The 25,012-nt window shown below is 40.7% G+C and overlaps 1 protein-coding gene across 1 annotated transcript in view; it reads left to right on the top strand.

Annotated features, from left to right (window-relative positions):
- LOC139766169 (polycystin-1-like) overlaps nt 1-25,012 on the top strand; it is a 303,003-nt gene that overhangs the window by 217,371 nt on the left and 60,620 nt on the right. The window contains exons 45-50 of the mRNA XM_071694439.1: nt 2,443-2,578; nt 9,240-9,366; nt 13,264-13,363; nt 13,617-13,809; nt 21,352-21,472; nt 24,058-24,223. Of these exons, the coding sequence (XP_071550540.1) occupies nt 2,443-2,578; nt 9,240-9,366; nt 13,264-13,363; nt 13,617-13,809; nt 21,352-21,472; nt 24,058-24,223 (843 nt within the window). The remainder of the gene's footprint in view (nt 1-2,442; nt 2,579-9,239; nt 9,367-13,263; nt 13,364-13,616; nt 13,810-21,351; nt 21,473-24,057; nt 24,224-25,012) is intronic.

Genomic DNA, 25,012 nt, shown 5'->3' on the forward strand with positions numbered 1-25,012 from the left:
TAAATAAAATATGTATATGTATGTATACATTGAAATGTATAGGTATGTATATGTGCGTGTGTAGGCATTTATGTATATACATGTGCATGTTGGTGGGTTGGGTCATTCTTTTATCTGTTTCCTTTGCTACCTTGCTAATGAAGGAGATGGCGATTAAATAAGATTAAAAAGAAAATGAGAATATATATTTGTTTTTATCATTATTATACTTAATTGCCGTCTCCCGCATCAGTGAGGTAGCACCAGGGAACAGAGAAAGAGTGGCCCATCCACTCATATAAATATATATATATATATATATATATATATATATATATATATATATATATTTTTTTTTTTTTTTTTTTTTTTTTTTTTTTTTGCTTTGTCGCTGTCTCCCGCATTTGCGAGGTAGCTCAAGGAAACAGACGAAAGAAATGGCCCAACCCACCCCCATACACATGTATATACATACGTCCACACACGCAAATGTACATACCTACACAGCTTTCCATGGTTTACCCCAGACGCTTCACATGCCCTGATTCATTCCACTGACAGCACGTCAACCCCGGTATACCACATCGATCCAATTCACTCTATTCCTTGCCCTCCTTTCTCCCTCCTGCATGTTCAGACCCCGATCACACAAAATCTTTTTCACTCCATCTTTCCACCTCCAATTTGGTCTCCCACTTCTCCTCATTCCCTCCACCTCCGACACATATATCCTCTTGGTCAATCTTTCCTCACTCATTCTCTCCATGTGCCCAAACCATTTCAAAACACCCTCTTCTGCTCTCTCAACCACGCTCTTTTTATTTCCATACATCTCTCTTACCCTTACATTACTTACTCGATCAAACCACCTCACACCCAACATTGTCCTCAAACATCTCATTTCCAGCACATCCATCCTCCTGCGCACAACTCTATCCATAGCCCACGCCTCGCAACCATACAACATTGTTGGAACCACTATTCCTTCAAACATACCCATTTTTGCTTTCCGAGATAATGTTCTCGACTTCCACACATTCTTCAAGGCTCCCAGGATTTTCGCCCCCTCCCCCACCCTATGATCCACTTCCGCTTCCATGGTTCCATCTGCTGCCAGATCCACTCCCAGATATCTAAAACACTTTACTTCCTCCAGTTTTTTTCCATTCAAACTTACCTCCCAGTTGACTTGACCCTCAACCCTACTGTACCTAATTACCTTGCTCTTATTCACATTTACTCTTAACTTTCTTCTTTCACACACTTTACCAAACTCAGTCACCAGCTTCTGCAGTTTCTCACATGAATCAGCCACCAGCACTGTATCATCAGCGAACAACAACTGACTCACTTCCCAAGCTCTCTCATCCCCAAGAGACTTCATACTTGCCCCTCTTTCCAAAACTCTTGCATTCACCTCCCTAACAACCCCATCCATAAACAAATTAAACAACCATGGAGACGTCGCACACACACACACACACACACACACACATATATATATATATATATTTATATATATATATATATATATATATATATATATATATATATATATATATATATATATATATCTTTCTTCTTTCATACTATTTACCATTTCCTGCATTAGCGAGGTAGCGTTAAGAACAGAGGACTGGGCCTTTGAGGGAATATCCTCACCTGGCCCTCTTCTCTGTTCCTTCTTTTGGAAAAAAAAAAAAGAACGCCCTTACATGCGCACATACATACATATACATATGTACATATCTACATATTCGTACTTGCTTGCCTACATCCATTCCTGGTGCTACCCTGCCCCTCAGGAAACAGCATTGCTATCCCCTTCTTCAGGTACATATACCCTAGCCAGAGCTCTCTATTTATAATTGTCCTAGGACCCATTCTAAGAAAGGATTTTGTTATTACCCTGGACCTCCTTTCTAGATGCTCCTATATCCCATGGCTGTGCTGCTTCAGTTAAGGGGGAAATGGTGGATGCCTTTGGAGTGAAAGATTCTTTGACCAGAATGTATTTATAGTAATGCAGCCCAACTAAATAAAGGTGACTTTCCATACATGGTGTAGCCTCATGTAGATGGAGTTCAGTAACACCATAATAAAAACACATGAGTGCTGCCAGATATCGCCATAAGTATTCATGGAATGATGGACACAGTTATGAGGGAGGGAAGACTATTGAAAAATTTTTGTGTACTTGAATCTTATCAAAGTGTCATCTTAGCAAAACATATAGAAAGACAGTGAGTAAAGAATAGAGATAACAAGAAGGAAGAAGGCCACAGTGAGGGTTTATTTGCTTGATAAGGAATTCATTTTAAGGAGTATAAAGATATCTTTAAAGACAGTGGTAGTTGGAGATTGTTGCACATCATCTTGTATCTGTATCTATGTAAAATATATATTTTTTCATAAAAACAGGTTATCAAAGAAGTAAACTAATATATGATATTTTTGGACCAGATGTCAGCGTGTAGCCTCATGTTTTGCCTTGCTATTCTTGTCTATGCTGGTCAATGCCATGTGGTATGAGAGGGTACCTGAACAACCAGGCAGCAGTGGTCTTCAGTTTGGCCCCTTCAGCTTGAGTCCAGAACAGGTATATGACTCATTATTCATTTTAGCCTATTAGCTTAAGGTTTCATTTTGGCCAGTATAGGTAATTCACACTTAACCCTTTAGCAGTGACCAATATGGTCCTGATGGGATCCTCAGATAATGGTAATTTGAGTTTTTACCTAAATGATTTAAATACTTTGAGGTTGTTTGTTTTTTCATTTTGAGACTTACTGATTACTGTAATAGGAAATATCAAGATGAACTGCAAGAAAGGAAAAATCTGTTAAACTAACCTCATTAGTTGTTGTACAGATCATACTTTTGTTTGCCACGTGCAGGCAACTTATCAAGTTTCTGTTGACATGCTGACTCACCCATCTTCATTTCTTCTCTGCCACCACCAAATGGATTACTGAGAAGCAAAGAACTTTTCTTAGTGGTAATAATTCTACATCTGCAGAATCATTATCACCATAATTAATGCTCCAGAGACTATCACTAATTAGTCACTAAACGAAATAGTTATACCAAACATGCATGTCAACACCCTGCCTTACCCCTTTTGTTACTTGGGTGATGAGACACCAGGATTGTTTATCAGTGCTAGTTGGCTGTTTATGATATTAGGCATCTGTGAATGCCAGTAAAGTGCACCTTCATCTTTAGATTTTTGGTGTACACCAGCAGTAACACAGACCCTTCACTGTCAATAAGGGTTAAAGTAATCCTTTTTAAAGTAGTTTCATTTTGGATTAGATGAGATATTAGGGTATTAATTTGGTTAAGATAGTAACTGGTCTCGTTTGAAGTAGTTGCTTAATGTAGCTCATCACTATTTTTTTGCTTTATAGTTACCTGTTTGTACTGTACGGGGAGGGAGTTTTATACTCATAAGGCCCCATCTCTTGAACATTCTCTGCTGTCATACACCTTCTCAGTAATTTCTCTATGCTCTCTTCATTAACCACATCTTCAGTCATTCCATTCCATGGTAAACTAGTTATGTCCTGTGAGCATTTTTATGATTGCGTTTCCTGCCTCTCCTTCTCATCTCTTTGGAAAGCCCTTCCCTAACTAATGTGATCACCTCTATGTTGAGGTCTCTGTACCAAGAATAATGAGGTGAATCTCTGTTGATGACCTGGGTTAACAGTGTTATCATTGAAAGGATGTAACTTATTTATCAGAAGGTGAAACTAAGCTAAGCCGTGTTGTTACTGCCTGTCAGGTGGTTTACAAAGTGCATGAGGCATTTACCTCACCAGGAAGACAGGGGTAGTTAAAAGGTTTCTAACCCTCAGAGTTCCAAGGCATCTTGAGGGTCATGGGACACTGCCCCAGAGAGAAAGAGCCTTTCATACTTTGAAACTGAAATTATTATATTAATCGTCATCACCACCTCCACCTCCACTACCTTACAACAACCTGCATGTTTTAATTATTTACAGTGTTATTGTTATGCAGGTTATGCAGTAGGACCATCTTTTGAACAATGTAGAATTAAATGGTTGTTGAAAAATGCCATCACAGAATACCTTTGCTACTCTTAATGTGGAATAGATGTATTTAAAATATTTAAATTGGGAATAGCTGGTGATTGGGAATACCTGGTTTAAGAAGAGAGATATACATAAGTGTATGTACGTAAGTAGGAGAGATGGCCAGAGAGCGTTATTATATTACGTGTTAATTTATAGGCGCGTGAAAGAGAGACTTTTGGATGTTAATGTGCTGAAAGAGGCAACTGGAGGGTTGTCTGCTCATTATGTTGTGGAGGCAAAGGTGAAGATTTAGAGGTTTTCAGAAAAGAAGAGAGAATGTTGGGGTGAAGAGAGTGGTGAGATTAAGTGAGCTTGGGAAGGAGACTTATGTGGGGAAGTACCAGGAGAGACTGAGTGCAGAATGAAAAAGGGTGAGAACAATGGAAGTAAGGGGAGTGGGGGAGGAATGGGATGTACTTAGGGAAGCAGTGATGGCTTGTGCAAAAAATGTGTGTGGCATGAGAAGCATGGGAGGTGGGCAGATTGGAAAGGGTAGTGAGTAGTGGGATGAGGAAGTAAGATTATTAGTGAAAGAGTATAGAGAAGCATTTGGACAATTTTTGCAGGGAAATAGTACAAACGACTGGGAGATGTATAAAAGAAAGAGGGAGTAGGTCAAGAGAAAGGTGCAAGAGATAAAAAAGACGGCAAATGAGAGTCGGGGTGAGAGAAAATCATTAAATTTTAGGGAGAATAAAAAGATGTTCTGGAAGGAGGTAAATAAAGTGCGTAAGACAAGGGAGCAAATGGGAACTTCAGTGAAGGGTGCTATTGGGGAGGTGATAACAAGTAGTGGTGATGTGAGAAGGAGATGGAGTGAGTATTTTGAAGGTTTGTTGAATGTGTTTGATGATAGAGTGGGAGATATAGGGTGTTTTGGTCGAGGTGGTGTGCAAAGTGAGAGAGTTAGGGAAAATGATTTGGTAAACAGAGAAGAGGTAGTAAAAGCTTTGCGGAAGATGAAAGCCGGCAAGGCAGCAGGTTTGGATGGTGTTGCAGTGGAATCTATTAAAAAAGGGGGTGACTGCATTGTTGACTGGTTGGTAAGGTTATTTAATGTATGTATGACTCATGGTGAGGTGCCTGAGGATTGGCGGAATGTGTGCATAGTGCCATTGTACAAAGGCAAAGGGGATAAGAGTGAGTGCTCAAATTACAGAGGTATAAGTTTGTTGAGTATTCCTGGTAAATTATATGGGAGGGAATTGATTGAGAGGGTGAAGGCATGTACAGAGCATCAGATTGGGGAAGAGCAGTGTGGTTTCAGAAGTGGTAGAGGATGTGTGGATCAGGTGTTGGCTTCGAAGAATGTATGTGAGAAATACTTAGAAAAGCAAATGGATTTGTACGTAGCATTTATGGATCTGGAGAAGGCATATGATAGAGTTGATAGAGATGCTCTGTGGAAGGTATTAAGAATATATGGTGTGGGAGGAAAGTTGTTAGAAGCAGTGAAAAGTTTTTATCGAGGATGTAAGGCATGTGTACGTGTAGGAAGAGAGGAAAGTGATTGGTTCTTAGTGATTGTAGGTTTGCGGCAGGGGTGTGTGATGTCTCCATGGTTGTTTAATTTGTTTATGGATGGGGTTGTTAGGGAGGTGAATGCAAGAGTTTTGGAAAGAGGGGCAAGTATGAAGTCTGTTGTGGATGAGAGAGCTTGGGAAGTGAGTCAGTTGTTGTTCGCTGATGATACAGTGCTGGTGGCTGATTCATGTGAGAAACTGCAGAAGCTGGTGACTGAGTTTGGTAAAGTGTGTGAAAGAAGAAAGTTAAGAGTAAATGTGAATAAGAGCAAGGTTATTAGGTTCAGTAGGGTTGAGAGTCAATTCAATTGGGAGATAAGTTTGAATGGAGAAAAACTGGAGGAAGTAAAGTGTTTTAGATATCTGGGAGTGGATCTGGCAGCAGATGGAACCATGGAAGCGGAAGTGAATCATAGGGTGGGGGAGGGGGCGAAAATCCTGGGAGCCTTGAAAAATGTGTGGAAGTCGAGAACATTATCTCGGAAAGCAAAAATGGGTATGTTTGAAGGAATAGTGGTTCCAACAATGTTGTATGGTTGCGAGACGTGGGCTATGGATAGAGTTGTGCACAGGAGGGTGGATGTGCTGGAAATGTGATGTTTGAGGACAATGTATGGTGTGAGGTGGTTTGATCGAGTAAGTAATGTAAGGGTAAGAGAGATGTGTGGAAATAAAAAGAGCGTGGTTGAGAGAGCAGAAGAGGGTGTTTTGAAATGGTTTGGGCACATGGAGAGAATGAGTGAGGAAAGATTGACCAAGAGGATATATGTGTCGGAGGTGGAGGGAATGAGGAGAAGTGGGAGACCAAATTGGAGGTGGAAAGATGGAGTGAAAAAGATTTTGAGTGATCGGGGCCTGAACATGCAGGAGGGTGAAAGGCGGGCAAGGAATAGAGTGAATTGGATCGATGTGGTATACCGGGGTTGACGTGCTGTCAGTGGATTGAATCAGGACATGTGAAGTGTCTGGGGTAAACCATGGAAAGTTGTGTGGGGCCTGGATGTGGCAAGGGAGCTGTGGTTTCGGGCATTATTGCATGACAGCTAGAGACTGAGTGTGAACGAATGGGGCCTTTGTTGTCTTTTCCTAGCGCTACCTCACACACATGAGGGGGGAGGGGGATGGTATTCCATGTGTGGCGAGGTGGCGATGGGAGTGAATGGGGGCAGACAGTGTGAATTGTGTGCATGGGTATATATGTATGTATCTGTGTGTGTATCTATATGTGTACATTGAGATGTATAGGTATGTATATTTGCGTGGGTGGACTTGTATGTATATACATGTGTATGGGGGTGGGTTGGGCCATTTCTTTCGTCTGTTTCCTTGCGCTACCTCGCAAAGGCGGGAGACAGCGACAGAGCAAATATAAATAAAAAGATGCCTTGGAAGGAGGTAAATAAAGTGCGTAAGACAAGAGAAAAAATGGGAACATCAGTGAAAGGGGCTAATGGGGAGGAAATAACAAGTAGTGGTGATGTAAGAAGGAGATGGAGTGAGTAATTTGAAGGTTTGTTGAATGAGTTAGATGTTAGAATGGCAGATGTAGGGTGTTTTGGTCAAGGGGGTGTGCAAAGTGAGAGTGTCAGGGAGAATGATTTGGTAAACAGAGAAGAGGTAGTGAAAGCTTTGTGGAAGATGAAAGCCTGCAAGGCGGCGGATTTGGATGGTATTGCAGTGGAATTTTAATTTTAAAAAGGGGGTGACTGTGTTGTTGAGTGGTTGGTGAGGATATTCAGTGTATGTATGGCTCATGGCAAAGTGCCTGAGGATTGGCGGAATGCATGTATAATGCCATTGTATAAAGGCAAAGGGCATAAAGGTGAGTGTTCAAATTACAGAGGTATATGTTTGTTGAGTATTCCTGTGAAATTATATGGGAGGGTATTGATTGGGAGGGTCAAGGCATGTACAGAGCAGCAGATTGGGGAAGAGCAGTGAGGTTTCAGAAGTAGTAGAGGATGTGTGGATCAGGTGTTTGCTTTGAAGAATGTATGTGAGAAATACTTAAAAAACAAATGGATTTGCATGTATCATTTATGGATCTGGAAAAGGCATATGATCAAGTTGATAGAGATGCTCTATGGAAGGTATTAAGAGTATATGGTGTGGGAGGCAAGTTGCTAGAAGCAGTGAAAAGTTTTTATCGAGGATGTAATGCATGTTTACGAGTAGGAAGAGAGGAAAGTGATTGGTTCTCAGTGAAAGTCAGTTTGTGGCAAGGGTGCATGATGTCTCCATGGTTGTTTGATTTGTTTATGGATGGGGTTATTAGGGAGGTGAGGGCAAGAGTTTTGGAGAGAGAGGTAAGTATGCAGTCTGTTGTGGATGAGAGGAAGTGAGTCAGTTGTTGTTCGCTGATGATACAGCGCTGGTGGCTGATTTGGGTGAGAAACTGCAGAAGCTGGTGACAGTTTGGTAAAGTGTGTGAAAGAAGAAAGCTGAAAGTAGATGTGAATAAGAGCAAGGTTATTAGGTACAGTAGGGTTAAGGGGCAAGTCAGTTGGGAGGTAAGTTTGAATGGAGAAAAACTGGAGGAAGTGAAGTGTTTTAGATATCTGGGAGTGGATTTGGCAGCAGATGAAACCATAGAAGCGGAAGTGAGTCACAGGGTGGGGGAGGGGGCGAAAGTTCTGGGAGCATTGAGAAATGTGTGGAAGGCAAGAACATTATCTTGTAAAGCAAAAATGGGTATAGTTGCGAGGCATGGGCTATGGATAGGGTTGTGCAGAGGAGGATGGATGTGTCAGAAATGAAATGTTTGAGGACAATATGTCGTGTGAGGTGGTTTGATCGAATAAGTAATGAAGGGTAAGAGAGATGTATGGTAATAAAAGAGTGTGGTTGAGAGAGCAGAAGAGGGTGTATTGAAATGGTTTTGTCTCATGGAGAGAATGAGTGAGGGAAGATTGACCAAGAGGATATATGTGTCAGAGGTGGAGGAAACGAGGAGAAGTGGGAGACCAAATTAGAGGTGGGAGGATGGAGTGAAAAAGATTTTGAGCGATCGGGGCCTGAACGTGCAGGAGGGTGAAAGGCTTGCAAGGAGTAGAGTGAATTAGAACGATGTGGTATACCGGGGTCGACATGCTGTCAATGGATTGAACCAGGGCATGTGAAGCATCTGGGGTAAACCTTGGAAAGTTCTGTGGGGCCTGGGTATGGAAAGGGAACTATGGTTTCGGTGCATTATTACATGACAGCTAGAGACTGAGTGTGAACGAATGTGACCTTTGTTGTCTTTACCTAGTGCTATCTCGCATGCATGCGGGGGGGGGGGGGGGTGTTTGGCATTTCACATGTGGTGGGGTGGCGATGGGAATGAATAAAGGCATCACGTATGAATTGTGCACATGTGTATATATGTATATGTCTGTATATGTATATATATGTATACGTTGAAATGTATAGGTATGTATATGTGTGTGTGTGGATGTGTATGTATATACATGTGTATGTGGGTGGGTTGGGCCATTCTTTCATCTGTTTCCTTGCGCTACCTCAATAATGCAGGAGACAGCGACAAAGTATAATGAAAAAGTTAAAAAAAAAGCCATTAAATTTTTTTGCAGATTTTGTGTGTAGACCACTGAAATTTTCCATTATTATTATATTAAACACTAATTCTTGAACACAGATTGGTGTTGGAGTTGTGAGTAATCTGATAGTATTTCCACCGTCATTCCTCATTGTACTCCTATTCCGAAAATCCCGTCCAAGAAACCTTCGTAAGTCCCGCATTGAACAGGCAGTTGAGCAAACACGTAAGTCACTTGATTTTATTGGTTACTATGTATGAATGTATTGTTCTCATCATAGTGTTTAGTTTTTTATATTTCTGATATTGTTCTGTATTTGTTTGTATATCTGCTACATATGCAGTGTGACAGTTTTATCTTTCAGATCAAGATGGTCTCTGTAGAGCCTTTTTCAGACAACGTGGTTGATGTATTCCTTCATTTTTTATCTTTCATACCTTTCATCTTCTTTGTCCATCAGTAAGACCCACATACCCACATTCATCCCTTTTAAAACTATTCCTCATGTTCATCTGTGATTTCATCACCCTCTCCTGAATCCATATGGACAGTGGATCATATGTGTCAAGTATGATGACACAGCCTTTATCTGACTCTCACTCACCCTTTATTTGAAAGAAGTATGCTGATCATTCTTCTTCAAATAATAGACCATGCTGGTCGTGTGCTAAGAATATCTTGGACACCTGAATATAAACCATTTCTCCACAATTCCATTTCCGTACAGTAAAACTATGACAATCTTTCTTACAGGTAAAATCACAGTACCCTTTCTCTTCTTTTTCCTCTTAGTTTTCTTTTAATGATTTTGACATTCCCTTTCCAGACTTATCACTCATTCACCATATGGCCATTCCTGTTATCTCTTCCTGTAGAAGCCTTTCTATAGAGGTATGTAAAGCATACAGACAAAGTAGTATGCTTCTGTTAATCTATATCTCAATCTGTCTTTCTATGTATATCTCTGATGCCTGTTCCCACTTGGAACTCCAAGGGGATGGTGTCCTCTTCTTCTAAAGGATTATGCCTCTGGGCTGTAATATCTTACCTTTGATTTAAGACTAGTGCTTCTCCATCCTTGTGGATCCATGCATAGCTAAAGCATGTTGTGAAGAAGGTTGAATCACAATGATTCATTTCACTATCACCTTTAGTTTTGAATTTTACTTTGCAAAGTGAGAGGGTTAGGGAGAATGATTTGGTAAACAGAGAAGAGGTAGTAAAAGCTTTGCGGAAGATGAAAGCCAGAAAGGCAGCGGGTTTGGATGGTATTGCAGTGGAATTTATTAAAAAAGGAAGTGACTGTATTATTGACTGGTTGGTAAGGTTATTTAATGTATGTATGACTCATGGTTAGGTGCCTGAGGATTGGCAGAATGCTTGCATATTGCCATTGTACAAAGGCAAATGGGATAAAAGTGAGTGTTCAAATTACAGAGGTATAAGTTTGTTGAGTATTCCTGGGAAATTATATGGGAGGGTATTGACTGAGAGGGTGAAGGCACGTACAGAGCATCAGATTGGGGAAGAGCAGTGTAGTTTCATAAGTAGTAGAGGATGTGTGGATCAGGTGTTTGCTTTGAAGAATGTATGAGAGAAATACTTAGAAAAGCTAATGGATTTGTACGTAGCATTTATGGATCTGGAGAAAGCATATGATAGAGTTGATAGAGATGCTCTGTGGAAGGTATTAAGAATATATGGTGTGGGAGGCAAGTTGTTAGAAGCAGTGAAAAGTTTTTATCGAGGATGTAAGGCATGTGTACGTGTAGGAAGAGAGGAAAGTGATTGGTTCTCAGTGAATGTAGGTTTGCAGCAGGGGTGCATGATGTCTCCATGGTTGTTTAATTTGTTTATGGATGGGGTTGTTAGGGAGGTGAATGCAAGAGTTTTGGAAAGAGGGGCAAGTATGCAGTATATTGTGGATGAGAGAGCTTGGGAAGTTAGTCAGTAGTAGTTCGCCGATGATACAGCGTTAGTGGCTGGTTCCGGTAAGAAACTGCAGAAGCTGGTGACTGAGTTTGGTAAAGTATGTGAAAGAAGAAAGTTAAGAGTAAATGTGAATAAGAGCAAGGTTATTAGGTACAGTAGGGTTGAGGGACAAGTCAGTTGGGAGGTAAGTTTGAATGGAGAAAAACTGGAGAAAGTGAAGTGTTTTAGATATCTGGAAGTGGATCTGGCAGCAGATGGAACCATGGAAGCGGAAGTGAATCATAGGGTGGGGGAGGGGGCGAAAATTCTTAGAGCGTTGAAAAATGTGTGGAAGTCAAGAATGTTATCTTGGAAAGCAAAAATGGGTATGTTTGAAGGTTTAGTGGTTCCAACAATGTTGTATGGTTGTGAGTCGTGGGCTATAGATAGAGTTGTGTGAAGGAGGGTGGATGTGCTGGAAATGAGATGTTTGAGGACAGTATGTGGTGTGAGGTGGTTTGATCAAGTAAGAAATGAAAGGGTAAGAGAGATGTGTGGTAATAAAAAGAGTGTGGTTGAGAGAGCAGAAGAGGGTGTTTTGAAATGGTTTGGTCACATGGAGAGAATGAGTGAGGAAAGATTGACAAAGATGATATAGGTGTCAGAGGTGGAGGGAACGAGAAGTGGGAGACCAAATTGGAGGTGGAAAGATGGAGTGAAAAAGATTTTGAGTGATCGGGGCCTGAACATTCAGGAGGGTGAAAGGCATGCAAGGAATAGAGTGAATTGGAACATTGTGGTATACCAGGGTCACCGTGCTGTCAATGGATTGAATCAAGGCATGTGAAGCATTTGGGGTAAACCATGGAAAGTTTTGTGGGGCCTGGATGTGGAAAGGGAGCTGTGGTTTTGGTGCATTATACATGACAGCTAGAGACTGAGTGTGAACTAATGTGGCCTTTGTTGTCTTTTTCTAGCGCTACCTCACGCACATGTGGGGGGAGGGGGTTGTCATTTCGTGTGGCAGGGTGGTGACGGGAATGAATAAGGGCAGCAGTTGTGAATTAGGTACATGTGTTTATATGTATATGTCTGTGTGTGTGTGTATATATATATGTATGCATTGAGATCTATAGGTATGTATATGTGTGTGTGTGGACATGCATGTGTATACATGTGCATGTGGGTGGGATGGCCCATTCTTTCGTCTGTTTCCTTGCACTGCCTCACTAACGAGGGAAACAGTGACAAATTATAATAAATAAAAATAAATAAAAAATAAAAGCCTTTGAATGTATTGTTGTGTATAACCTTACAAAACACATTGTAGCTGGAGACCTCTTTCTGATTACCAGTATGGTTTATGGTGGGCAGTTTGAAATGCCTGTGATATCTTTATAGATTTTATTTAGGGTTTAGAATATGTCTTACTTGTAATTCAACAATTCTGACTTTTCAGTTGTTTCTTTGCTGTAATTATTGAAAGCTTCATTTCCTACTATTTATCATATGTGGTGTTCCTTATACTTCTGCCATATTCATATCCTATTTGTTCTCCTGTTCAGTGATCACTTTATAAGTAACCCTTTTAAATCCTATGCTGATGAAGCAAATTTACACCTTTCTACTTCCTTTGAACATCAGCCTTCCTTACCTCTTTATCTTGTCTTCATCCATACTTTACCATCTCTTGGTTTGGACCCACACAAGGTCTCTCACTGTGGCATATACAAGTTACTTACATTCATTCCTTTCAAATTACACTTTCCTGTTGTTTCTCTTTACATATCTCCCTGACCACAGTATTTCCTATGAAGATTCTTTTATTCAGCCTCTTGATTTCATCCCTTCACTGGACATTACTGTACCCTTTGATAGTTCTTGTAAAGAGCTCATTACTTGAAATAGCAGTCTGTTTGCAAAAATTACAAGAGGAGTTAGTCAAGCTGCATAGAGGTCTGATTCATTCCCTCATGTGTAACTACAAACATATATAGGTTAGCTCTTTTTCCACTTTCCTTTTCAATAAAATTCATGCCAGCAAATTTGATCTTGTGATATTTTTTTGTTTTCCTTAGCTAATCATGATACATTTGTTCAATGCCTCTTCTTGAATAGGCAGAAATGTGTTATCAATACTAATGTTGGACTGTATTTGCTTCCTCCAAAAGAAATTCCTAAGAATGTCAACATGTAAACCACCATTTTCAGGATTATCTAAGCAGTCAGAAAGTGCCAGAAGTACTCTATCAATGCCTCCAGTGCAACATCCACCTAACTCATCTCCAAAGAAAATAATTGAGAAAAAGCAGTATGTATTTTGGTATTCATGATTCTCCTCAGAACAAAACTGCTTAATAATTCTCATATGGAATCGAAGAAAAAAGTACTACAAGTATCTATCAATGCATATTATTTGGTCAAAGTCTAGTTAATGATGAACATGATGATTGTAAGATTATTCTGAATTTTCTTGTTTTTCTCTTGATCAGTTTTTAAAAACTTCCCTAAATTAGATATTGCTATGCTCTGTAATGATAAATGATGTAATCTTTTAATCACAGAATAAAGAAGAAATTCACCCTGCCTTGGTGGTGCTCACTGATAGCCTGGGTTTTGGTTGTGATCTGCATCGTTGCTTCCTGCTTCTTTCTTCTGATGTATGGCATTATGTTTGGCAATTCAAAGGCTACCAAATGGGTTACATCCCTTATCATTTCTTTCTTCTCATCTGTTCTTTTTATCCAGCCATTGAAGGTAAAGTTTCCATTTCTAGTTTTGTTTTTGTATTTTTCATCTTTTGATTGTAATTCATCTCTCTTTTCCTCCAAATTGTGTGTATTAATCTTATGCAAGGGAACTGACTTAACTTTTATCATTGTGCCAGTTGCCCAAGATGCACAAAAGTTCCTGTATCGTATATTCCTATATCAAGTTTTTTGTTTGTCCATCTTTCATTGATTTTATGGTCCTAATATTTTCAAACTGGGTATCTTGATTTATTAAACTGTGACATGATGCAGTAGTCTTCTACTATCTGATCACATATCACTATCTAAATTCCTTTTCAGAAAAACAACTATTGCTTTTCTTTTTTCCTTTCTTTCACACATATTTGTCGTGTCCCACTTTGATGAGGTAGCATGAGGAACAGATGACAGAGCCTTATAGTGAAAAATCTTCACTTGGCTCCCTTCTCTGCTCCTTCTTTTGGAAAAGTAGAACAGGTAGGGAGGATTTCCAACTCTCACTCCCTCCCCTTTTAGCCACCTTCTACAACACAAAGGGAAAACATGGGAAGTATTCTTTCACCCCTATCCCCTGGGATACAGTAAAAGCACTCTAATGTTTCTTCTACCCATACTTTGACCGTGATTTTAACCTGCCATTTCACCCATGGGAAAGCAGTTTGATTTTGCATTAAGAAGCATGCAAAAAATTAAAGCAGCAACCCAACACATCACCTAAAGATTTATAACAGTCATTACACATAGGTCTTTCCAGTCTTTATCTCTCCTCACATGGTAACTGTTTGGTGCTTTTAGGAATATGTATATGTACATCTGTATCTATATGTATATAGGGGATAGGGGAGAAAGAATACTTCCCACGCATTCCTCACGTGTCGTAGAAGGCGACTAAAGGGGACGGGAGCGGGGGGCTGGAAACCCTCCCCTCCTTGTATTTTAACTTTCTAAAAGGGGAAACAGAAGAAGGAGTCACACGGGGAGTGCTCATCCTCCTCGAAGGTTCAGATTGGGGTGTCTAAATGTGTGTGGATGTAAACAAGATGAGAAAAAAGGAGAGATAGGTAGTATGTTTGAGGAAAGGAACCTGGATATTTTGGCTCTGAGTGAAACAAAGCTCAAGGGTAAAGGGGAAGAGTGGTTTGGGAATGTCTTGGGAGTAAAGTCAGGGGTTAGTGAGAGGGCAAGAGCAAGGGAAGGAGTAGCACTACTCCTGAAACAGGAGTGGTGGGAGTATGTGATAGAGTGTAAGAAAGTAAACTCTAGATTGATATGGGTAAGACTGAAAGTGGATGGAGAGAGATGGGTGATTATTGGTGCATATGCACCTGGGCATGAGAAGAAAGATCATGAGAGGCAAGTGTTTTGGGAGCAGCTGAGTGAGTGTGCTAGTAGTTTTGATGCACAAGACCGGGTTATAGTGATGGGTGATTTGAATGCAAAGGTGAGTAATTTGACATTTGAGGGAATAATCAGTGTACATGGGGTGTTCAGTGTTGTAAATGGAAATGGTGAAGAGCTTGTAGATTTATGTGCTGAAAAAGGACTAGTGATTGGGAATACCTGGTTTAAAAAGAGATATATACATATGTATATGTATGTAAGTAGGAGAGATGGCCAGAGAGCGTTATTGGATTATGAGTTAATTGGTAGGCACGTGAAAGAGAGACTTTTGGATGTTAATGTGCTGAGAGGCGCAGCTGGAGGGATGTCTGATCACTATCTTGTGGAGGCGAAGGTGAAGATTTGTAGAGGTATTCAGAAAAGAAGAGAGAATGTTCGGATGAAAAGAATGGTGAGAGTAAGTGAGCTTGGGAAGGAGACTTGTCTGAGGAAGTACCAGGAGAGACTGAGTACAGAATGGAAAAAGGTGAGAACAAGGGAGGTAAGGGGAGTGGGGGAGGAATGGGATGTATTTAGGAAAGCAGTAATGGCTTGCACAAAAGATGCTTGTGGCATGAGAAGCGTGGGAGGTGGGCAGATTAGAAAGGGTAGTGAGTGGTGGGATGAAGAAGTAAGATTATTAGTGAAAGAGAAGAGAGAGGCATTTGGATGATTTTTGCAAGGAAATAATGCAAATGATTGGGAGATGTATAAAAGAAAGAGGCAGGAGGTCAAGAGAAAGATGCAAGAGGTGTAAAAGAAGGCAAATGAGTTAGGGTGAGAGAGTATCATTCAATTTTAGGGAGAATAAAAAGATGTTCTGGAAGGAGGTAAATAAAGTGCGTAAGACAAGGGAATCAATGGGAACTTCAGTGAAGGGGGCTAATGGGGAGGTGATAACAAGTAGCAGTGATGTGAGAAGGAGATGGAGTGAGTATTTTGAAGGTTTGTTGAATGTGTTTGATGATAGAGTGGCAGATATAGGGTGTTTTGGTCGAGGTGGCGTGCAAAGTGAGAGAGTTAGGGAAAATGATTTGGTAATCAGGGAAGAGGTAGTAAAAGCTTTGCGGAAGATGAAAGCCAGCAAGGCAGCGGGTTTGGGATGGTATTGCAGTGGAATTTATCAAAAACGGGGCTGACTGTATTATTGACTGGTTGGTAAGGTTATTTGATGTATGTATGACTCATGGTGAGGTGCCTGAGGATTGGCGGAATGCTTACATAGTGCCATTGTACAAAGGCAAAGGGGATAAAAGTGAATGCTCAAATTACAGAGGTATAAGTTTTTTGAGTATTCCTGGGAAATTATATGGGAGGGTATTGATTGAGAGGGTGAAGGCATATACAGAGCATCAGATTGGGGAAGAGCAGTGTGGTTTCAGAAGTGGTAGAGGATGTGTGGATCAGGTGTTTGCTTTGAAGAATGTATGTGAGAAATACTTAGAAAAGCCAATGAATTTATATGTAGCATTTAGGGATCAGGAGAAGGCATATGATAGAGTTGATAGAGATGCTCTGTGGAAGGTATTAAGAATATATGGTGTGGGAGGCAAGTTGTTAGAAGTAGTGAAAAGTTTTTATTTAGGATGTAAGGCATGTGTACGTGTAGGAAGAGAGGAAAGTGATTGGTTCTCAGTGAATGTAGGTTTGCGGCAAGGGTGTGTGATGTCTCCATGGTTGTTTAATTTGATTATGGATGGGGTTGTTAGGGAGGTGAATGCAAGAGTTTTGGAAAAGGGGGCAAGTATGCAGTCTGTTGTGGATGAGAGAGCTTGGGAAGTGAGTCAGTTGTTGTTTGTGGATGATACAGTGCTGGTGGCTGATTCATGTGAGAAACTGCAGAAGCTGATGACTGAGTTTGGTAAAGTGTGTGAAAGAAGAAAGCTGAGAGTAAATGTGAATAAGAGCAAGGTTATTAGGTACAGTAGGGTTGGAGGACAAGTCAATTGGGAAGTAAGGTTGAATGGAGAAAAGCTGGAGGAAGTGAAGTGTTTTAGATATCTGGGAGTGGATCTGGCAGCGGATGGAACCATGGAAGCGGAAGTGAATCATAGGGTGGGGGAGGGGGCGAAGGTTCTGGGAGCATTGATGAATGTGTGGAAGTCAAGAACATTATCTCAGAAAGCAAAAATGGGTATGTTTGAAGGATTAGTGGTTCCAGCAATGTTATATGGTTGCGAGGCGTGGGCTATGGATAGAGTTGTGTGGAGGAGGGTGGATGTGTTGGAAATGAGATGTTCGAGGACAATATGTGGTGTGAGGTGGTTTGATCGAGTAAGTAATAATAGTGTAAGAGAGATGTGTGGTAATAAAAAGAGTGTGGTTGAGAGAGCAGAAGTGGGTGTTTTGAAATGGTTTGGTCACATGGAGAGAATAAGTGAGGAAAGATTGACCAAGAGGATATATGTGTCAGATGCGGAGGGAATGAGGAGAATTGGGAGACCGAATTGGAGATGGAAAGATGGAGTGAAAAAGATTTTGAGTGATCCGGGGCCTAAACATGCAGGAGGGTGAAAGGAGTGCAAGGAATAGAGTGAATTGGAACGATGTGGTATACCGTGGCCGACATGCTGTCAATGGATTGAACCAGGGCATGTGAAGCGTCTGGGGTAAACCATGGAAAGTTCTGTGGGGCCTGGATGTGGAAAGGGAGCTGTGGTTTTGGTGCATTATTACATGACAGCTAGAGACAGTGTGAAGGAATGTGGCCTTTGTTGTCTTTTCCTAGCGCTACCTCGCACACATTAGGGGGGAGGGGGTTGTTATTTTCATGTGTGGCAGGGTGGCGATGGGAATGAATAAAGGCAGACTATGAATTATGTACATGTGTATATATGTATATGTCTGTGTGTGTATATGTATGTATACGATGAGATGTATAGGTATGTATATTTACGTGTGTGGACTTGTATGTATATACATGTGTATGTGGGTGGGTTGGGCCATTCTTTCGTCTGTTTCCTTGTGCTACCTCGCTAATGCGGGAGACAGAGACAAAGCAAAAATATATGTATATATTTTATATTTTTTTATTATACTTAGTCGTCAGGAAACAGACGAAAGAATGACTCAACCCACCCACATACACATATATATATTTATAAATAATGTATATATTTATGACATTGTTGGAACCACTATTTCTTCAAACATACCCATTTCTGTTTTCCGAGATAATGTTCTCGCCTTCCACACTTTCTTCAATGCTTCCAGAACCTTTGCCCCCTCCCCCACCCTGTGACTCACCTCCGCTTTCATGGTTCCATCCGCTGCCAAACCCACTCCCAGATATCTAAACACTTCACTTCTTCCAGTTTTCTCCATTCAAACTTACTTCTCAGTTGACTTGTCCCTCAACCTTACTAAACCTAACCACCTTGCTCTTATTCACATTTAATCTCAGCTTTCTTCTTTCACACACTTTACCAAACTCAGTCACCAGCTTCTTCAGTTTCTCACCCGAATCAGCCACCAGCTTTGTATCATTAGTGAACCTCAACTGACTCACTTCCCAAGCCCTCTCATCCACAACAGACTGCATACTTGCCCCTCTCTCCAAAACTCTTGCATTCACCTCCCTAACAACCCCATCCATAAACAAATTAAACAACCACAGCGACATCACGCACCCCTGCCGCAGACTGACATTCAATGGGAACCACTCACTTTCCTTTCTTCCTCCTCGTACACATGCCTTACATCCTCGATAAAAACCTTTCACTGCTTCTAACAACTTGCCTTCCACACCATATACTCTTAATACCTGCCACAGAGCATCTCTATCAACTATATAATATGCCTTCTCCAGGTCCATAAATGCTGCTTACAAATCCATTTGTTTTTAAGTATTTCTCACAGACATTCTTCAAAGTAAACACCTGATTCACACATTCTCTACCACTTCTGAAACCAATCTGGTGCTCTATACATGCCTTCACCCTCTCAATCAATACCCTCCCATATAATTTCCCAGGAATACTCAACAAACTTATGCCTCTGTAATTTGAACACTCACCTTTATCCCTTTTGCCTTTGTACAGTGGCACTATGCATGCATTCTGCCAATCCTCAGGCACTTCACCATGAGCCATACATACACTGAATATCCTCACCAACCAGTCAATAACACAGTCACCCCCTTTTTTGATAAATTCCACTGCAGTACCATCCAAACCCGCCGCCTTGCTGGCTTTCATCTTCTGCAAAGCTTTCACTACCTCTTCTCTGTTTACCGAAACATTCTCCTCGACCCTCTCACTTCACACACCACCTCGACCAAAACACCCTATATCTGCCACTCTGTCATCTAACACATTCAACAAACCTTCAAAATACTCACTCCATCTCCTTCTCTCATCACTGCTACTTGTTATTATCTCCCCATTAGCCCCCTTTACCGATGTTCCCATTTGTTCTCTTGTCTTATGCACTTTATTTACCTCCTTCCAAAACATGTTTTTAATCTCCCTAAAATTTAATGATACTCTCTCACCCAACTCTCATTTTCCCTCTTTTTCACCTTTTGCACCTTTCTCTTGACCTCCTGCCTCTTTCTTTTATACATCTCCGAGTCATTTGCACTATTTCCTAGTAAAACTTGTCCAAATGCCTCTCTCTTCTCTTTCACTAATAATCCTACTTCTCATCCCACCAGTCACAACCCTTTCTAATCTGCCCACCTCCCACGCTTCTCATGCCACAAGGATCTTTTGCGCAAGCCATCACTTCTTCCCTAAATTCATCTCATTCCTACCCCACTCCCCTTACGTCCTTTGCTTTCACCTTTTTCCATTCTGCGAGGTGTGGGCTATAGATAGGATTGTGCGGAGGAGGGTGGATGTGTTGTGAATGGGATGTTTAAGGACAATATGTGGTGTGAGGTGGTTTGATCGATTAAGTAGTGAAAGGGTAAGAGAGATGTCTGGTAATAAAAAGAGTGTGGTTGACAGAGCAAAAGAGGGTGTATTGTAATGGTTTGGTCACATGGAGAGAGTGAGTGAGGAAAGATTAACAAAGAGGATATATGTGTCAGAGGTGGAGGGAACGAGAAGTGGAAGACCAAAATGGAGGTGGAAAGATGGAGTGAAAAAGATTTTGAGTGATGGGGGCCTGAACATGCAGGAGGGTGAAAGGCATGCAAGGAATAGAGTAAATTGGAACGATGTGGTATACCAGGGTCAACATGCTGTCAGTGGATTGAACCAGGGCATGTGAAGCGTATGGGGTAAACCATGGAAAGTTCTGTGGGGCCTGGATGTGGAAAGGGAGCTGTGGTTTCGGTGCATTATATATGACAGCTAGAGACTGAGTGTGAACGAATGTGGCCTTTGTTGTCTTTTCCTTATACTACCTTGCACGCATGCGGGAGAAGGGGGTGTCATTTCATGTGTGGCAGGGTATCGACAGGAATGAATGAAGGCAGCAAGTATGAATTATGTACATGTGTATATATTCCTATGAGTCCACGGTGAAAATGAAACACGATAAGTTCACAAGTTCACTTTCATGTAATAATCACATCATCAGGGGAGACACAAGAGAGAAATAAAAGTCAGTTGATATACATCAAAGAGATGAAGCTAGGACGCCACTTGGTAAACATGTGGTTGTTTACCAAATGGCGTCCTAGCTTCGTCTCTTCGATGCATATCAACTGACTTTTGTTTCTCTCTTATGTCTCCCCTGATGATTTGATTATTACACAAAAGTGCACTTGGGAACTTATCATGTTTCATTTTCCCTGTGGACTCATAGGAATATCTTGATCACCCGCAAAATTGTGATCCTTTCCAAAATGTGTATATATGTATATGTCCGTGTATGTATATACATGTGTGTGTGTGGGTGGGTTGGGTCATTCTTTCGTCTGTTTCCTTGCACTACTTCACTGATGCGGGAGACAGCGACGAAGTATAATAAATGAATAGATAAATATTCATAAATGATAATAGATATATGAATATCTGTATCTATTGAATCGTAACTACTTTTTTATTTGACCTTTTCATTTGAGTAAGGTGAAGGTGCAGCTGCCATTTACTGAAGTATTTGATTTAAAAAGAAAAAACATTAGATGTGATTAAATTTGTTGAAAGGGACATCTATCTTTTAAGAATATATTTTTCATTTTAATGACTCTGTCTTTCACTTCGTAATTTTATGTGTATAGATATTCTTGATGGCCATGCTGATGAGTGCAATTTTCAAATCTTCTAACCTGGATGAGGATGATGTTGATGAGGATGAGGAGGACCCTAAGCTAGAACAAGACCAGTCATGGCTACATGCAGGTGATTTCTCCTTTGCCATCAGCTTTACGATCTGAGGTCATACATCATAGGCAGCACTATAAACCCATTTATAATGTAAAACAACTAACAGATGTGTTTATGTTCAAAGGAGAGTTTTGTTTTGCTACCACTCACCTTTCTTGATGTGTACTGAATAAGCAGATAGTTCATGTAACTTAGTTTATTCCTTCTGTAATACCTTCTTGATAGGTCTCTGTGTATTTCATTAGCGTTGATACCAGAGTAAAGAGTACAGCTTATGAAAGCAAGATATATTGCCAGAGATCAGTCAGCTGCTGATCACATCCTAAAAACAGTTGAGGTTGTCCATGATCTTGGTATTGCAATATGCATAGGAGCATTCTGGTCCTATAAAGTTGAAGAGCTTTACTTAGAATATCTCTTTAGGCTTAGATATACATCATATAACCCTACATATAACTATATTTTTGCAGCTGAAATGATTGAGATATTGATCTAAATCCAAAGTTCTCTAAACCTTTTTATGTAAAAATGAAGAAGAATAATGTTGATGAGAGTGGTTTGGACTCAAATTCAATTCAAGGAGCATGTTTCATCTGGTTTTCTCCCTGGAAGGCTGCTGAGATCAAATTTTGCAGGGAATTGATTAAAACAATGAAAAGCAACATTACTTTTCTATTAAAAAGAAGTAGATTTATCCACCATGATGTGATGCAATGTAGGTAGTAGTTGGGAGGCAGCCAACAACCAGGGAGGTATATCACCAGTACTACCCACCTGTATATCAGGAGGGTTAGTGACATCTGCTTAGTTAGCCAGCACTTTAGTGGTTGTCAAATTGCACTTCCCTAACCCAGATAGCTGTCTCTTCTTTCTGCCTGAGTAACATGTGAACTTCTGGCATTCTGTCCACAAACAGTCAATCTCTCCTTGTCATATGTAACACTTGACAACACTTAACTTGTGCTGCTCATTCTTCATAGCACTAGATTTTCCTGCGGTGACCACTGTGCGCTAGCCTTGCCTTTTGGTAAAATGGTGGGAGCATTAGATAAAAGTAGTAGGTAGGAACATTTAGGCAGAATTATTATTTAGAAACATTAGATATGAACATTAGATAGAAGTAGTCATTAGGAACATTAGGTAGAAGCCTCTGCAAACACTGCACTGGACTTGCCCTCTGCCAGTGAGGCACTTAAGGCTAAGAAGTAGCACTGGAGTTCTTTAGTTATGGAGACCCTGTTGCTGTGGCCACCCCTTTGAAGGTGTTCCAATTGGAGGAGGCATCAGAGATATAGATAGATTGATATTATTCATAAACCGAGCTACTTGAGGAGTGCAGTAAAGGAAAGTTTCTGAAAGAGTACTTGATATTTTCCAGACTGAAGAGATAATGCTGTGAATAAGATGAGTTTATTTCATTTCTTTTCTGGTTTGAGCTTTGATTTTGATTGTTTCCTCCCCCCTTTTTTTTTTTTTACTGAACCAGGCCATTTTTTTTTTTTTTTTTTTTTTGCCGCTGTCTCCCACGTTTGCGAGGTAGCACAAGGAAACAGACGAAAGAAATGGCCCAACCCACCCCCATACACATGTATATACATACATCCACACACGCAAATATACATACCTACACAGCTTTCCATGGTTTACCGCAGACGCTTCACATGCCCTGATTCAATCCACTGACAGCACGTCAACCCCGGTATACCACATCGATCCAGTTCACTCTATTCCTTGCCCTCCTTTCACCCTCCTGCATGTTCAGGCCCCGATCACACAAAATCTTTTTCACTCCATCTTTCCACCTCCAATTTGGTCTCCCACTTCTCCTCGTTCCCTCCACCTCCGACACATATATCCTCTTGGTCAATCTTTCCTCACTCATTCTCTCCATGTGCCCAAACCATTTCAAAACACCCTCTTCTGCTCTCTCAACCACGCTCTTTTTATTTCCACACATCTCTCGTACCCTTACGTTACTTACTCGATCAAACCACCTCACACCACACATTGTCCTCAAACATCTCATTTCCAGCACATCCATCCTCCTGCGCACAACTCTATCCATAGCCCACGCCTCGCAACCATATAACATTGTTGGAACCACTATTCCTTCAAACATACCCATTTTTGCTCTCCGAGATAATGTTCTCGACTTCCACACATTCTTCAAGGCTCCCAGGATTTTCACCCCCTCCCCCACCCTATGATCCACTTCCGCTTCCATGGTTCCATCCGCTGCCAGATCCACTCCCAGATATCTAAAACACTTTACTTCCTCCAGTTTTTCTCCATTCAAACTTACCTCCCAATTGACTTGACCCTCAACCCTACTGTACCTAATTGCCTTGCTCTTATTCACATTTACTCTTAACCATAGAATAGTCTCTGGGGCTTGGTGTCAGTACATTATACATGACAGGTAGAGAGTGGATGTGTGTAAATAATGCCACTCTTTCCCTCTTTTAATTTTTTTTTCATAATGCTACCTTGGTAAGGTAGGAGAGGCAGTTAGGCATAAAAAGTCTGTAGAGAAGAACATACAAGTAAATGATGTTCTGAAGCTGACATAACTCATCTTCATGTTAAATTATTTTGTGCAGGAACCAGGCATAATCGTACACTCCAGCATCACAGGGTGGATGAAGAGACTTTGAAGAAACTGAGGGAAGCCAGGTTGAAAGAAAAGAAGATGTGGGCAGTCATGAAAGAGATCTTTGCTTATACTTTCTTCCTGTGGATCTTTCTCATCCTGTCATATGGCAACAGGCAAGTTATTTAGTCAAAAGTACCTGTAATGAAAATTATATTGTTCACAAAACCTTTTCAGATTGCTTGAAAACATTTCATACTGAAATAATGTTTTATTTAGTTTATTGCAAGGAAAATGCAGTAGGTTGCTAAGAAATTTGCTCCATATGATGAAAAATATTTGTCATCATAACCTGATGTATTTATAGCCAATCCATTCTTTTGCAATCTTTCAGAGAATAGCAAATTTACTGATATTCATGTAAACGAGTGTTAATAGAGTCCACTTGCAAGCATTTAAACTGCAAACAAGAAGTCACCTTTGGCAGGGGTATATCATCATTAACAGATGGCAAGGAGTGGTCTCCTTGAAGGTCTTCTCCCTCCAAAGGAGTCCATAATGAATGGTAGAGGTGTAAGTATGGAAGTGAGAGGATTTAGGGACAGCATAGTCCTCCTGGCTTTGACTTATGCAGCCAAAACATGGACATGGAATGAGTCAGAGGTCCAGAATCCAGGCTGTGGAAATGAGCTATTTGAGAAGAGCATGTGATGTGACTAGATAGAATGAAGAAAGAAATGAAAGGGTGTATGAGAGATATGGTATGGCATGGACAACAAAGGGAATGAATTGTTGAGTGGCGGAATGGGTGAAACACAATTTTTTGAGGTGGTTTGGGCATGTGGAAAGAATGCAAGACTGGGAGTTTACAAGGAGAGTGTATGATAGCACAATTAACGGGGCTAGTGTGAGAGGAAGACCACCTGTGACATGGGCAAATAGGGTGGAGGAATACTGGAGGGAGA

Source organism: Panulirus ornatus, chromosome 57 (genome assembly GCF_036320965.1).
Source record: "Panulirus ornatus isolate Po-2019 chromosome 57, ASM3632096v1, whole genome shotgun sequence".
NCBI classification, from domain to species: Eukaryota; Metazoa; Arthropoda; class Malacostraca; order Decapoda; family Palinuridae; genus Panulirus; species Panulirus ornatus.